This window comes from Pinus tabuliformis, chromosome J, assembly GCF_031772625.1.
Source record: "Pinus tabuliformis cultivar Carrire ecotype Pingquan chromosome J, CPIR1, whole genome shotgun sequence".
Lineage (NCBI taxonomy): Eukaryota > Viridiplantae > Streptophyta > Pinopsida > Pinales > Pinaceae > Pinus > Pinus tabuliformis.
The window spans coordinates 1,201,698,956-1,201,715,637 of record NC_142295.1 but is presented as its reverse complement, the minus strand read 5'-3'; the positions used below and the strand labels follow the sequence as shown (position 1 = coordinate 1,201,715,637).

General features: G+C 35.2%; 1 protein-coding gene across 2 annotated transcripts; it reads right to left on the bottom strand.

Annotated features, from left to right (window-relative positions):
• Positions 1-218: 218 nt before the first annotated feature.
• LOC149231447 (wax ester synthase/diacylglycerol acyltransferase 11-like) lies at positions 219-3,646 on the bottom strand. Of its 2 annotated transcripts, none has more exons than XM_089376304.1 (7): positions 3,163-3,646; positions 2,116-2,697; positions 1,953-2,025; positions 1,153-1,280; positions 835-1,047; positions 615-752; positions 219-493 (listed from the first exon to the last, which is right to left on the bottom strand). In XM_089376304.1, the coding sequence occupies exons 1-7, from the start codon at positions 3,382-3,384 to the stop codon at positions 353-355; spliced, it is 1,497 nt and encodes a 498-aa protein (XP_089232430.1). In that variant the 5' UTR covers positions 3,385-3,646; the 3' UTR covers positions 219-352. The 2 variants fall into 2 exon arrangements, with proteins under 2 accessions (XP_089232430.1, XP_089232428.1); XM_089376302.1 differs by having other exon boundaries at positions 1,153-1,286; positions 3,163-3,645.
• Between the last annotated feature and the right edge of the window lie 13,036 nt (positions 3,647-16,682).

Genomic DNA, 16,682 nt, shown 5'->3' with positions numbered 1-16,682 from the left:
TCCTTAACCAGCCAAAAAAGGTTGGTTGATTGATGTTTGCACACCCATATACTTCAAAAGAAAGTTAGATTATTTTGACTTACTCAAGTGGATTATTTTGAATTCGGGATTACTTTATGGCGCATAAACCCCAATTGCTACATAAACCCTTCAAAATCTGTGACTACTGCATAAACCCCAATTGCTCGTAGTCACAGATCACATAACAGGCAACAAAATAATGAGAACCAAGAAATTGAATTAAGGTCAATCGCAACCATAAAATATAGCTTTATGGTTTATAAGATATTAATGGGATGAAACGTTAACATTACACTCGAATGTGTATTCGGTGTGCAACTCTGGTTTTCATTTAAAATAGAGCCGCTTTTTTAATTTCGCTAGAGGCTTCGATGAAACATTTGCTTAACATATTTGCATCGACATAAGCCTTTTCGGCATAAACTTGCACCACAACAACGCCGGCATAGCTCACAATAAATACTTCCAGCGACTGCATGAAACAAATTATATACATTTCAGTCCCATGCACTCCCCAAATATCTGAAACTCATTATTGTCATTTGAAATAAAAACAAACATAATGGATGAATTTAAGCAGCCTGTTTACTTACTTGAGGTGCACCTGATACAAAGAAGGAAAAACTTTTTATTGTATTCCCATCAATTGCCACCTTTTCCATTGGGCCAATCATATTTGATATTGCAATCGTTGAATTAGCAAGCATATTGTATAAATATCTAGAAACAGCCTGTATCAAAAAGCTTGTATTAAGAAACAATATTGTTTAAGCAAAATATTAGTTGATAAATTGGATCCTCTGTTAAACGTACCTGTGGTCCTTTCAACCATCCTAGATATGTCATTAGTTTGCCAGTGATGCCGGCACCTAAAGATATTTTATGCCTGTCCATTTCGCTCTTTGCCCTTCTCACAAACTCCAGAGGATTCTCCAGCTGACCTAGTATAGGTACCCGCACAGGCAAAAATGCAAAGTGGTTTCCCCACGGCGCTTGAGCTTTTGGTTTCAACATCTCGTCCAAGTTCTGCACAGTTTAAGTGGTCACTAGATCGGCTGGGAAAAACACAATTAACTGAATGAATAAACGTATTTGAAGTTTGACAAGTTTGTTTAAACTTCAATGGAGGACCTGTATTCCAGCCAATGCTCTCATGTTTATCAAACATAGCGCTGTGAGTTTTAATTTCTTCATTTGTTTAATAACGGTGTCCTCTGGCATTTCGAGTCTCTTTTCATAAGCATCTTGTAAACCATATTCTGCAACTGCGCCCAAACAATAATTCATGACCTGTTAAAAGTATAAGTAGAATTTGAATAAGATAGAAATAAAACATTTTGCAGCTTTTATGTGCTAATTTCAAAGATGCTGTCTAACACTGTGTGGGCTTGCTCTCCATTGTGTTGGATAATGGATAAACCAACACTCTCTTGTGTTTAGCATGTACTCAGTCTCTCATGGATCCTTATTTCTCGCGATGTAATAGTTGACTAAGACCTACTAGTTTTTGTTTAACAACAATCCTACCACAGGGGGACTAACCACTAGAGGCTCTTGTGGATGGATGTGATAGTTGACTAAGACCTGCGACTCTTGTGGATCCTTATCTCTAGCCATCTGATAATTGACTAAGACCTGTGAGTTTTTGTTTAACAACAATCCTACCACACACAGACTAACCACTAACCTCTCTCATGGATCTTTATCTCTAAGGATGTGATAGTTGATTAAGACCTGCGAGTTTTTGTTTAATAACAATCTTACAACACACTGGACTTATAGCCCAATCTTAAACAAGACTATATATGCCGGATAACCACTTACCTCACTAGTTTTATTTGTTTTTCTTTTAATGTCTACTTTTTTCATGAACCTTTTTGATAGAGCTAAACTTAATATTAGCTATACATAACGGGGTCACTTTAACATACCAGCGGAGAAGCGAATCTGCAAATAGCGTTGCACGCCATAGAAAACTATTCCTGTGATAACATCATTCACTGTCTGTGGAGAAAATTAAAAGAAAACAGGTAGTTAGTATACATGTCAACTAGGCAACATGAACTAGTGTTGCGATGTATGGTGATTACGTACCCCTCCTATGGAATTTTTAATCTGTTTGAGATCCTCCAGCAGAAACGAAGCAGAAGAAAGAGCAACGGGCTTATTTTCAACCTCAGGAGGTCCCCGAATAGGCATCTGGCTATCGTCAATCCATCCTGTCATTCTCAGTGAAGAGCCTATCACATCAACCAATGTGTACCACAATACGAGCATCATATACCGTAGGGTTTGAATAAATTTAAGGGTAATGCCGGAGTGACTGGATTGATTACTAGGTTTGGCAGTTGGAAAGGTGGGTGGGAGATTAGGGTTGTCGACTCTTCTGGCAATACAAAACAACGCCGACATGAAAGAAATCCCATCCCCAAGGGCATGATGGAACCTAAAAACCATGGTGGCTTTGGCCTTGGCCTTATTCGTTTTGGAATTCAGGAAGTGGAATTCCCAGAGAGGGCGTGAGGGATCGAAAGGCTTAAGGGCCAATTTAGAAATGTAGTCATGCACACTAGCAACGTATGATTCCTTGCCTGGAGGGAACTCAGCAATAAAAGTGTGGTCAATGGTGTTCACCGTTGTTTTCTCCCATCGTAGAACTCCGAGATCATCTTCTTTCTGCAAAATATAAATACCTAACTAGGTAAAAACAGAATAATAGAAATATTACGTTTCAAGGTTTACATAATACGTATTGGGTTAGACTAGTGGAAAAGTTACATGTGTTTGAGAATTTTTTTTATGATTTTAATCTAGATTTCGAATCAAAATTATTCATTTTAAGTTTACACAATACATATTGGATTAGATGAATGCATTGATCGGTCTATAAATGAATGCATTGATCAGTCTATAATTGGGTGTTGCTTCTGGACTAATCATATTATTGAGATTTTTTAATCTAGATTTTCAATCATTTAATAGGATTCATCCTGGTTTATAAAAAAATTGTAAAATAAAACATATTTTTAAAGACTTAAACTCACTATATATACCTTTCCCACTTAACTCAACTCCTTTTCAACAAAATCCCTAACACATAAAAATTATAATTAACATTGACCATCAGAAGAGCAAAATCACCATAATACAAGAGAACAGCGGGTTCCTTGGCAAGGCCGCATCAGCAAGGGCTTTCATGAAGCGAGGGACATCTGCTATGGGTTCTTCAAATTCAAAGACCACGTTTACAGATAGAGACAAAAGCGAGCTGCTGATACCCTGACTGATGGGGTTTACTGGCTGCCCCCGCCCTTCCATTTCATGGTCACCAACGCCCAGATTCATAGACGAATTGAGGTCCATGATATGTAATCTTATCGGCTGGCAAGAAAAAGCAGAATTACAGAATCGAACCACGGAATGCTTTTAGAATGGACGCACCAAGATCATTGAAGATTGCCATTTAGTATCTTATTAGTATCGGCTGACAAAAAGAGATCAGAACTACAGAATCGAACTACGAAATGCTTTTGGAAATTGGAAACCAAGGACCAATATCGTTCAACACAGGCTAGACTGCGGATTTGTTCCAACTTCCTAGTCAACTTTGGCTGTAGCTTGTAGATATATATAGAGTGATATCTATGCGTTCACAAGCATAGCAACTGTAAAAGGAGTGCAGGGCAAGTTATAATATGTGGTACAGACAGGCAACTGACAATAACATTAAATATGGTTCACATGCCAACGTTTCAGGCAACTGACAATAACATTAAATATGGTTCACATCCCAACGTTTCTGGTTGATAGGGCCAAGTTGCAACGCCCATGCATTCTCCCCTTAACCCACGCTGAACCCAGACATTCATGGCATGATTAGGAAGCTGAACTCCGACATTGAATTTGATGGGTAAATTGTTTTTGCTTCTTTCTCATTTACAGGGTGATTTGGCCGTCAAGTCAAAAAAAATTACAATTTTTTTTTTAATTTGATTATTAAGTTTGTATTGAAATTCTCTCCTTAATCCACACTTCATTGGATGCTAAAAGGAATGGAACATATGATTACGACGCTAGACTCATGGTATGTGATTAGGAATGGAATTTGATGGGCAATTGTTTTTGCGTCTTACTCATATGGTGATTTGGCCATCAAATACAGTTAAAAAAATTACAAAATCTTCTTAAAATTTGACGAGTAAATTTGCATTGAAATTCTCCCCTTAGTTCACACTTTATTGCATGCCATTAGAAATGGAATATGTGATTAGGAAGTTGAACTCCTACATTCATGGTATATGATTAGGAATGGAATTGGATGGGCAAATTCTTTTTGTTTCTTATTCACAAAGTGATTTGGCCATCAAATACAGTGAAATTTTTTTCAAAACCTTTTTAAAATTTGACGAGTAAGTTTGCATTGAAATTCTCCCCTTAATCCACACTTCATTGCATGCCATTAGGAATGGAACATGTGATTAGGAAGTTGAACTGGGACATTCATGGTATGTGATCAGAAATGGAATTTGATTGACAAATTGTTTTTGCTTTTTACTCACAAGGTAATTTGGCCGTCAAATACAGTTAAAATATTTACAAAACCTTCTTAATCCACACTTCATTGCATTCCATTAAGAATGAACATGTGATTAGGAAACTGAAATCCAACATTCATGACATGTAATTAAGAATAGAATTTGATGAGAAAATTGTTTTTCTTCTTACTCATAGAGTGATTTGGCCATCCAATATAATTAAAAAAATTACAAAACTTTGTTGAAATTTAACAAATCGGCATTGAATTTGGCTTTTCCTATTTCCACCTCTATAGGTTTATAAATGCCCTCTAATATGCGAGGGAAAAACTGCTCGCCCTCTCAATGACAACACGTGAACCAATGAATAAAGTGTGAAAAGAAAGTGAACGATATTTCCCTCGCATCTCAGAGGACATTTATAAACCTATAGAAGTAGAAATAGAATTGAATTCTCTCATTAATCCACACTTCATTACATGCCATTAAGAATGGAATTTGACGGGCCAATAGCAGCTGATCATTTAAACATCAAATATAATTAAAAGATTTACATCACTGTCAAAATCATTTGATTTAGACATCAAATACAATTAAAAAATTTACATCACTGTCAAAATCATTCCTTCAAATTGTACGAGTAAATCTTAATTGAAATTCCAACCAATCCGTAGATACATTTTCTTGAACAACCAATATCACAGTCGATCGTTTTCAACTACATTGATGAACCCGGACAAGCCGCGAAGAACTGACAAGTTCATTTTCCTTTAAATTTTAGCGGAAGTCACGTCATATTTAAGAAGGTTTGGTAGCTATTTCAATGCCATTTAATTTTTAAGGAGAGTTGGTGCTATTGGTTTCAGAGTCTATTACTTATTATTCTTATATTAAAATGTTATTATATTTTAATTTAAAACAATTTGAAATAGTCTATATGGACAGTTTCATCGGAGATGGGGAGATTTCAATATTATATGACCTATCACATTTATGTCATATAATTCAGATATTAGTAAATTAAAGTTGAAATTTTGGTAAATTAAAATAAAAAAACATTTCGTGATAAGTTTATTTTTCCTCCTTAAATAAAAGCTCATAGTTATCATTCATTTTTATTATACTTTAAATAAAAGCTCATAGTTATCATTCATTTTTATTATACTTGTCACTTTTTTTTTCCGAAGGTGGCAAAACTTATTATACTTGTCACTTGGAAGATATAATGTATTTAATTTTTCATTGACGTGTTATTAATTTTCTTTAATTAAAAAAATTAAAATTTATCCAAAGTTTAATATTATGAAATTACATTTATTTTTAAATAAAAACTATTTCTACTTATCTCAAATATGATTGGTTGAAATGTCTCCCCTCTTATTGTGTAATGATAACAAAAATTGATTTTTGTGTATTTTATTATTAATTACTATATACTATATCACTAATTAATATGTACAATAAATATAAATAGTTTGAAAAGTAACATTATATATTAATTACTATGTATCATAAACACAAATGGTTTGTAATTATATTCAAAAATTCCATTTTCTCATTGGTGTAAAGTATTGAATAGACAATTTTTAAGGATTTTATTTTTTAATTTAAAAATAAAAATAAAAAAAAATTGAAAAATAAAAATAATGTGTACAATTTGTACAACTCTCATTATATCAATATATACTCTAATGACATGACATGTGTACTATAATATGAGCATTATATTATAAATTGACATCATTCAATATTAAATAAATAATTATTAACTTGTTATCATTATCTTCAATATCAATTATCTACCAAAAAAATGTTTAATTATATTAAAAAATTTAATAAAAAAAGTGTACTATAATATGAGCATTATATTATAAATTGGCATCATTCAATATTAAACAAATAATTATTAAATTGTTATCATTCTCTTCAATATATATATATATATATATATATATATATATATATAACCTTTATCTACCAAAAAAATGTTTAATTATATTTAAAAAATTAATAAAAAAAGGTTAAACAAATATTCATATAACTCATTTTACAATTTTATTATTGTTTGGAGTACATAAAACACATCATGACATTAAAATATTTTATTAAACTAAGCGGCAGGGAACACTAGCTATGTTGCCTTGTTCATAAATGCCAATTAATTGTTATCATTATAATATATATATTAATAATTAAAGTTAAGTTAATATTACATTAAAATTAATAATCAATGTTATTATTAAAATATATATATTAATTTTAGATCTATCAAGCATTCAAAGAGATTAAATCTCTTAAGGTGTAAACCTGTTTATATAAAAATTTAAGGTTTGCATATCTAGAGATTTGATCTCTCAATGCTTGATATATAAAGGGTTAGCATGGATCTATGCTAGTCATACATATAACAATTCCATGGAAAGAATTACACATCTCCTTCATTTGAAGCAAACAACACTGATAAATTATTTTAACCATAAGAATTTTTTAATTTTCATTTCATGGTCTCTCTCCATAAATAGATATTTTTTTATTTTTATTTTTAAATGTTATACTTCAAGTCCATATTAAAAATCATAGATGAAAATACAAATCTTCTTCTTACCTTAAACTAGAAAGCACCTTTTTTCAGTAAGAAAAAGCAAACATACTTTCATTAATGAAAAAGTAGTTACATATTTATGTTTTTTTGTCTCATTCCCATACATCTTTGGTCCCCATATTATGTCCCCCAAAATTGTATCTTTGTCATCTTTACATCTAAATTCATCTATCTATTAAGAAGATATGTCTATTTATTGCGTTATGTATCCATATCAACACAATACTAAGAAATTACAAATCTCCATCATACCTTAAATTAGAAAGCAACTATCAACTTAATAAGAAATCCTCCCTAGAAAGCACCTATCAAAATAAGAAATTTTCCTTCTATATACGTATGATATTAAAATATTTTACTTCACATGCATATTTTACTTAATAATTTCTAAACCTCACATACCAAGTCCATATTAATAATTTAATAAATTACACTCACCATGGAAAGTTAAATATAAGAAATTTGTTTATTTCAATTACTTTATCTTTCTAAATAAAGTTGATATAAAATTATGTTACTTAATATGAACATTGAAATAATTTATTTATTACTTAAACTAAAATATATTTTAGTTATTAATATAATTTTTCCATACCACATGAAAAATAAAACACAAAATGAACTGCACATCTCCTTCACATTGAATTGTTATATCAATTTAATATTATTTTTATATGTCACACTTAAACTCCATGTTGAGTAAGGAAGGAATTACACTATCATAGAAAGCAATATATGTTAAATTAGATTTCTTTTTGCTTTTAATTACTTTATTTTCTGTTTAAATTTGACAAAAAAAAATTAGGTGGAAACTAAAGTATTTTATTTATGGTCAACATTCAAACATTTTTTTGTTATTATTATTTTTTAATTTGTTAATGTATGTATTATTATATTATTTTTAATGTAACTTTACAGGACAACATCTCCCCCCATAAAGAGTTGTAGATCAGCGCAACAATTATTAAATTTGTGTTTGAGTTAGTTTAATGGTTAAGGACATGTATTTTTTTTCCAAAAATAACAGGTAGAAAGAGTAGAGAATTTACACCTCCTTGAACTTCATTTGTCTAATCCCTAAAAGGTCCATTATCTCATAAACAAAAAGATCTTAGGAACCAATTTTATGTCTAACTTAGGCACAACCTTAAAGTTAAATTATTATTAGATTTATTAGAGTGATTGGGAAAAAGGTTTATTTCCCCTTCGCCTAGGATCAATTCCTATAAAGGACATTATTGATTTCTATGATAAGGTTCGAAGAAATATATACCCCTTATCATTAAACATTTAAGCTCTAGCTAAATAATAATAATAATAATAAAACATTCATCATATAATAATAAAATAAAATACTATTAACTTAATTTAAAATAATGCAAACATATATTTAAAAAAATAAAACCATTTTTCAAAAGTTTTATATTAATTTTACTTTTTAAAATTTTTGTTTAAAATATTTATATTATGAAAATTTAAGGAAACTTTTTTCTTTTCTTTTTAAATATATGTAAAATACCCACTATTATCCCTAGCCCTTATTAAGGGTAGAAGGAGGAAGCTACTATGATGACCCGACCTTCAAAGTCTGATTATAGAAATGCGGTCTAAATTTTTCAACGTCTTACAACTTGTTCAAAATGTAAAATAGATAGCATCGTTGTGTTCGTCTTGTGAAGACATTTCCAATAATATAAAATTCATCTCAATCCAACTCTCGGATTGAAAGATGTAGCCGATTACAATCTTGACCAATCATATTGAGCCATGTCAACTTAACTTGCCATGTGGCGCCCACATGGTTGCCAAATCACATACCATGTCATGCCAAGTGGTAATTGTCGATCGACTCATACTAGGTTACATATAACTCCATTTATATAGTCCTCACTACCAACTATAACATAATGTATGATATATACTATGGATTTATGTGAGTGTGATCCCTTTAAGGCCATCTCACCCTTGCTACATAGAATCCCGACGGGTTTTGACCTTGTCCCCCATTGAAGCTATTGGGGATAACTTCCCGAGCTTATGTGGTGACATACGCCTTATGATGAAACTCCACATTCCATTTGACTTATAACCGAGCACATTTGTGCCACACATGGTGCTTGTACCATTGAGGTGGGCCTACACACCATGTCACCGCGAGACTTAAATCTCGGCGAGTTCTACCAACTGCTCCATCCAAAATCTCCAAGGAATGGGATCAAGGGTGACATCATCAATCCTAAACCTGAAGGTCATATCATCATGTGTCGTGACCCCCATGTGAATTGGGTCCCACGTAATATTTGACCCCTACAATTCATGACCTCCACGTAATATGGGAATTGGGCTTCCTGCGTAGTCAATGTACGTATCCATATGATGGCCCACCATGTCACATCATATGAGGGATTTGATCCTAGTAGTTTCACCTTGCGCTCCATTTGAAACTCCAGGGGAGCAACCTCTAGGGAAGAACCTCCAAGGTCATCCAATGACCATGGATGCTTGCTTATCGATGGCCTAGATCTCCTCCCCTATAGCACTCGATCATAACACCTGTTCATGTGGGTGCATAAAGCTCAAGTTTAACCCTTTAGAACTTAAGGTCTCCGTCCTTCCCTGCGCCTTAACATGTAATATTGCATACTATCAAGGACATCTCCACCAAAGGCCCCTAGCATAAACACATACTTATATGTGTAAGCTCCTCAAGACCCTTCTCATGTGCACTACTTGCACACGACCACAATTTCTCTTGAGCTTGATAATGAATCAACCATGCAACTATCAACGAGACCTACGCCTAAGGCCCCTGGCATAAACACATACCTATATATGGAAGTTGCTCAAGATCCTTTTCATGTGCACTACTTGTACACAGCCACAATCTCTCTTGAGCTTGATAACGAATCGACCATATATATATAGAGAGAGAGAGAGAAAGAGAGAGAGAGAGATATGCCTCTCCTCAGCTTACATTATCTCGGCTCGACTCGGCATGTAGACATACAATTGTATAAATATAGTTATATTGTGAATAAACGGAGCATTGTCTGTCCGGAGCTTAGATAAAGGCTCGAACCAACTCGATAATATATATATAATCTTACAAAACCAAGCTAGCCCTTCAGGGCTTATAATTCATAAACCAAGGCCTAATGGCCATTCTGATAACAAAATAATAGTTATTCAAATTCAAGCTTATGTGATCCATATTCTGAATATTTGAAACATTTTCGATAGAAATCACATTGGAAGACCTAACTATTCCAATGTGATTTCTACCGAAAAAGTTTCAAATATCCAAAATAATAGTTATTACAAAGATCCTTTTGCTTCCTGACATTTGGGAAACTCATACATTGCTCCAAAATCAAGCAATAATTGATTCACATACTCAAATACATACATGTCCTTAATTAGAATTTATACTCAAATTAACACAGGGACATAACTCATTCCAAAACCATACATGAGTTCAGTAACACTTCGTCATACAAGAACTATACTTCCTAGTATTATGAAGACCATTGTTAGTCGATGTATTTAACAAGTATTAAACACTTAATGCACTTAAACAAGTTGAGGCTTATATTAATATGGAGATCCACTTATCTTTCCCATTCAAGGTTTCAAGCCAACATCTAGGCTCCAAGAAGAAAACACCAGAATCAATCCACTCTTTATATGAATACATAGAAGGCTTCAAATCCATATTGGTATAGGAAATCCCAATCCTAGAATTAAACTATGCACTGAGATCATGTGAGGACCTAACTTGGGTCTTCTAACTAAACCAAAATTATCATTTAATGTAATCACAATAAGAAGGAAAATAACATGTTTATAACTCAACAATTATTTGATAATAACATACAAGTAAAATTTGATTTAACGCATATTAAACATGTAAGGAATTTCATTTGGAGAAATTTACATAAATAAAACAAAAAATGGAAGAATACATGTTCCAACGACTTAGTTGGGATGCTCCTGATTCAACTTGGGTCTTCTAATTAAACCAAGTTTATCATTTAATTTAATCACAATAGGAAGCAAAATAACATGTCTATAACTCAACAATTATTTGATGATAACATACAAGTAAATTTTGATTTACAACATATTAAACATGTAAGGAATTTCATTTGCAAAAATTTACATAAATAAAACAAAAAATGGAAGAATATATGTTCCAGTGGCTTGGTTGGGATGTCCTGACTCTGTTGGGATGATCCTACCAGGCTACCTGACTGAATTTACCTCCAAGCCAATTAGGAATGATTTCCTAGCCTAGGGAACCTCCAAGCCAACTAGCCCTAGCCCTTTGAGCCCAAGTCCAGCTAGTTGTAGTGTGTCCAAGTTAAAACCAACACCCTCCAATAGATCCAAGTTCGAGTTCTCTCATTTCTCTCTACATTCTCTCCCTTCTCCTTCTCCACATTCCTCCTGTTGAGAAATGGAAACAAGAAATTCCAGTTTAATTTGTCCTTGAATTAAAGTGAGAATTAAAATCGAATTCTATTCTCATAGCAACTTGTAAATAGTTAATTAAGTTTAATTAACTTAATTATGTTAGGAATTTCGAGTTGGAAGTATTTATGTAGTCATGTATATGTTCTCCCTAAGTTTTAGGGGTCCAATATGAGTTTAAATTGAGTTGGAAATTAGATCACTCAGTTTACTGAGTTAAGTTAAGTTAAATTAGTTCTAAATTGTTTTTGGAACTAATAAAGGACTAACAGTCAGTTGGTGCACTAATGCATCCACTAGTGCTACTCCAGTTAACTGAATATTCTCTCATGAGAAACTCATGCATGTCAGTTCAGAGAAAGACCCAGTTGAGACTAGAGTGCAGGGATGGTATATTATCAATGGTATTATTTATTGGAGTGTAAATATAATGCATGCATCAGATATTGATCCTATGTTTGGATTGCGCAGTTTTGAAAGCATGAATTCCCTTTAAATACGGGCTATTCATCCTAGGAATTATGCAAGAGATTAGGGGCTTGGAGAGTTGTAGAATTGACTAAGTGTTGGCCAAGGGCTAGCTTGTGAGCTGAGAGAGTTGAGCATACTTGTGCAGAATTTTTCTAGTGAGAACAAGCTTTGTATATTCACTCATATTTCTAATATATGCAATATAGATAGCGGGGTTTTGAGTAGTGGCTTTCCCCATATACATCTTGTGCTATGTGTCATTCATTTATATTCTTCTTATTCATATTGTTTTCATCGATCTGTTGGCTTCCGTTGGCTGAAATTCGAAGTAGATTCTTTTCTTGTGCTTTAGTAAATTGCATGACCTTCTAAATCTACAGGATTTTCTACATGGTATCAAAGCTGAGAATAGTATACTAGAGGACATTTTGAAGTTTTGAGTTTTGGGTTGCAAGTGAAATTCGAATTTGCAATACATACTTCAGGATTGACAAATGACGTTCTACGGTTTACGACTCGAGTATGCCTTGGAAGGAAACTCAAATTTGATATCTTTGAGGGACAGAATGGAGGTTGTGCTAGAGTATAATGGCATAAACGAATTCATTGATCAAGAAATTCCTAAGCCAACAGCATCAGATGCACAAAATTTAGCTGAATGGAAGAAGTGTGTGGCAAAGGCAAGGCAGATAATGCTTGAGGGAGTTCAAGACCACATTGTCTCGAGTCTCCATGGCAAGGAAACTCCATTTTCTACATGGAAAGCATTGACATAATTGTATGAGAACAATAATGACTAAAGGAATTGGCACTGAAGGACAAACTTTGAAAAATCAAAATGGAGAAAGGCAAGACTATTCCAAAATACTTGACCAAGTTCACTCAATGTCATGATGAACTTGGAAGTGTTGGAATCATGGTTGTCGAGGATGATATGGTGAGTCTTTCTCTTCTTGGACTCCCAAAGAGTTGGCATAGTTATCTGGATTCTGTCAATGGTCAGGAGAAGTTGCCGGATTGGGAACAAATGTGGTCGGATTTGATGCAAGAGGAGATCAGGAGGAACACCAGGGATGGCTCTTCATCAAAGATTGATGATGAAGAGAATTGTGCCTTAGCGATTAAGGAAAAGAAAGGGAAAGGGAAATCTTCCCATTCCAAATCGGATTTTGATCATGGAGGTAAGAAGAAAGACATGATGAAAGTTAATTGCTTTCTTTATCATGAGCTGGGCCATTTTGCTACAAATTTTCCACTTAAGAATTCCAAGAAGAATTCCTTAGGAGGAATGGTGGGTGAGGCTTTGGCCTTTGAATTCGAATTCGAATTCTCCCTCATTGCATGCATGGTGTCATCAATGATGGGAAGTGTATGGTACTTAGACAGTGGAGCTTCATTCCACATGACTGGCGACAAAGAGTTATTCAATGACTTGGAGGAGAAAGATCTCCAGATACATATCGAGATGGGTGATGACGAGAAGTATAGTGTTATTGGATTGGGCACGATTACTTTTCAAAGGGAGCATGGGGATCCACTCACCTTGAAGAATGTTATGTATGTGCCCGGGCTGAAGAAGAACTTGGTATCCATTACCATGTTTGAATATAGAGGCTATGATGTGATCTTCTCTAAAGGAAAGGCGTTCCTTCGACACATAGCCATGGGTCAAGTAAAGAAAGATATGGATTCAGGTGGAGAATCTCTATAAGATGGAGGTAGAGGAGTGTGTTTCTTTGAGCACAAAAGCAGAAAGGGTGTAGAGCTGAGATGTTGGTGAGTTGTGGCATAGGCGATTGGGCCACTTGCATCATGGGGCTTTGAAGATATTGCAGCAGATCTCTACCGGTCTTCCCAAAGGTACGCTTGAGCAAGTTGATACATGCAATGGGTGTACTTTGGGAAAATACACCAAGTCTTCCTTTCACAACAGAGACAATCAAGCAGAGGCTATTCTAGAACAATTCCATTCAGATGTGTGTGGACCATTCTCGACAACATCCATGGCCAAACACAGGTATTATGTTATATTTGTTTATGAATATTCTTGTAAATGTTGGATATTTTTCATGCAGAAAAAGGATCAAACTTTCACAAAATTTTGTGAGTTTAAAGCATTGGTGGAGAAAGAGTCATGCAAGAAGGTTAAATCTCTATGGAGTGATAACGATGGTGAGTATGTCTCAAACGAGTTTAAGAACTTTTGTTCAGTGGAAGGGATTAAATGGGTATTGACGACACACCATAACCCTCAGTAGAATGGGGTGGCTAAGAGGAAGAACATAAGCATAGTAGGGGCAATGAGGAAGATGTTGCATGATCAGGGCCTACCACTACACTTGTGAGTTGAGGCATGCAACATTGTAGTTTATGTTCAAAACCATAGCCCACATCGAATACTTGAGATGAAGACACGAGAGGAGGCTTATTCTGGTAAGAGGCCAGATGTTGGTCACTTCAAGATTTTTGGGTCATCGATATATTGCCATGTGACCAAATATGCATGGAAGAAGCTTGAGACGACAATATAGTTGGGGATATTTATGGGGTACACTGATATACCTCACAACTATCGAGTGTACTTACTGACCAGCAAGATGACAGTGGTTCACAGGGATGTCAGATTTGATGAGGAGAAGTCCATGCAAGTTTCCCTTGAGAGGGAGCTTGAGCTACATGCGGATAAGGATATTTTAGCTCCTAAGGTTGATGAGCCTCATATTGATGTGGAGCAGACACATGCAGAGGATCTGGGAGTGGAGACATCCACTTAGGTAGAGTCTTCCAGAGAGGGAAGAAAGTGCACCAGAGAGGCTGACAGATTATTGGATGATGCATGGGAGAATGTGGGAGCACCCACTTCTCAGCGCAGGAAGAGGAGGTCACCTGAGAGGTACACTAGATACATGGCTCTTATGGGTGAATGTGTTGTGACAGAGCCATATTCATTTAAGGAAGTAGTGCAACAACAGGTTTGGGTTGATTTCATGGTGTAGGAGTATGACTCCATACTTCGTAACAGTGTTTGAGATGTGATCCCGAGACCGGAGGACAAGTCAGTGGTGAGCTCCCGTTGGCTTTACAAGGTAAAGCAAGCTGCAGATGGTAGTGTGGAGAAGCATAAGGCTAGATTTGTGGCACGTGGCTTTTCACAGGTAGAGGGGATTGATTATGATGATACATTTTCTCCTGTTGCAAGGTACTCGTCAATCAGATCTATATTGGCACTATCAGCACAGATGGGTTTGAAGATACATCAGATGGATGTAAAGACAACCTTCCTTAATGGCATGATTGAGGAAGAGGTGTACATAGAGAAACCTGTAGGTTTTGAGACTTTTGACCATGAGTCGCATGTGTGACACCTCAAGAGTGTTGTATGGGCTGAAGCAAGCACCCCATGCTTGGTACACCAAGATAGATAGCTACTTCACCGGGTTGGGCTTCACGAAGAGTGAAGCGGATGCAAACCTGTACCACATAGTTGTGGAAGGTAAACTATTGACCATTGTACTTTATGTTGATGATCTCATACTGACAGGTGATGATCAGTTGATCAAGTCTTGCAAAGAGGACCTTACAAGAGAGTTTGAGATGAAGGACATGGGGCTCATGCATTAATTTCTTGGCATGGAGGTATGGCAGGGAGATGGGGAGTTGTTTGTGTCTCAAGGCAAGTATGCCAACGAGATACACAAGAGATTCCGCATGGAGAGCAACAAACCCATGAAGACTCCTCTAGCGGGTAACTGGAGGAAGGAGGATGCTACTTCAGGGGAAGTAGTGGAAGCTATTGTTTACAGGAAACTTGTGGGTTCACTCATGTACTTGGTGAACACACGACCAAATATGTGCTATTTAGTTAACCAACTTATTCAAGTGATGGTTAGGCCTACCAAGTTGTATTGGAAGGTGGAAAAGTGTGTGTTGAGATACCTTAAGGGCACTTCTCAGTATGGATTATGGTACAAATGGATAGAGGGAGTGAAGCTTTAACTTCACCGATGCAGATTGGGAAAGGAGTCCATCCGACTAGAAAAGCACATAAGGAGGGATCTTCAGTATTGGGTCAGCGAAAGTTTCTTGGTACAGCAAGAAACAAAGATCGATTGCACTCAATTCGGTAGAGGCAGAGTTGTGGCTGTGAGTCAGGCAACATGTGAGGTCATCTAGATGAGGAAGATCCTGGTTGGTTTGTTTGGTCAGTAGATGGATCGAATTATGATTTATTCCGACAATCAGAGTTGTATCAAACTCTCTAAAAATTAAGTTTTTCATGATCGGTCCAAGCATACTGATATCCGATATCATCATCTCAGAGATTGTGTATTGAGGCAGATTATGTTATTAGATTACATTCCCACAGAGGATTCTGGGGAGAAGAGAAAAATAAAAAATTTGGTGGTGATCTCACATTGTTTCGTGCTTTGGATTGGGAGAACAAAGTATTCCAAGTTGGACTACTTCTGGAAGCTACTGGCTGCCGCAAGTTGCTGCATAATCGAAGTTGCTGGGAAGAAGTCAATCTTCTGGAGGCTGACTTGGTGTGGAGGGAAGGTCTGGTCAAGGTCTAGGGTGAAGAG

Coding starts and splice junctions, on each gene's coding strand:
- LOC149231447 (XM_089376302.1), bottom strand. CDS start 3,384: ATGGACCTCAATTCGTCTATGAATCTGGGCGTTGGTGACCATGAAATG. Junction 2,698..3,162: donor CGCTGTTCTCTTGTATTATG/GTGATTTTGCTC, acceptor TATATTTTGCAG/AAAGAAGATGATCTCGGAGT. Junction 753..834: donor GATGGTTGAAAGGACCACAG/GTACGTTTAACA, acceptor TTTTTGATACAG/GCTGTTTCTAGATATTTATA.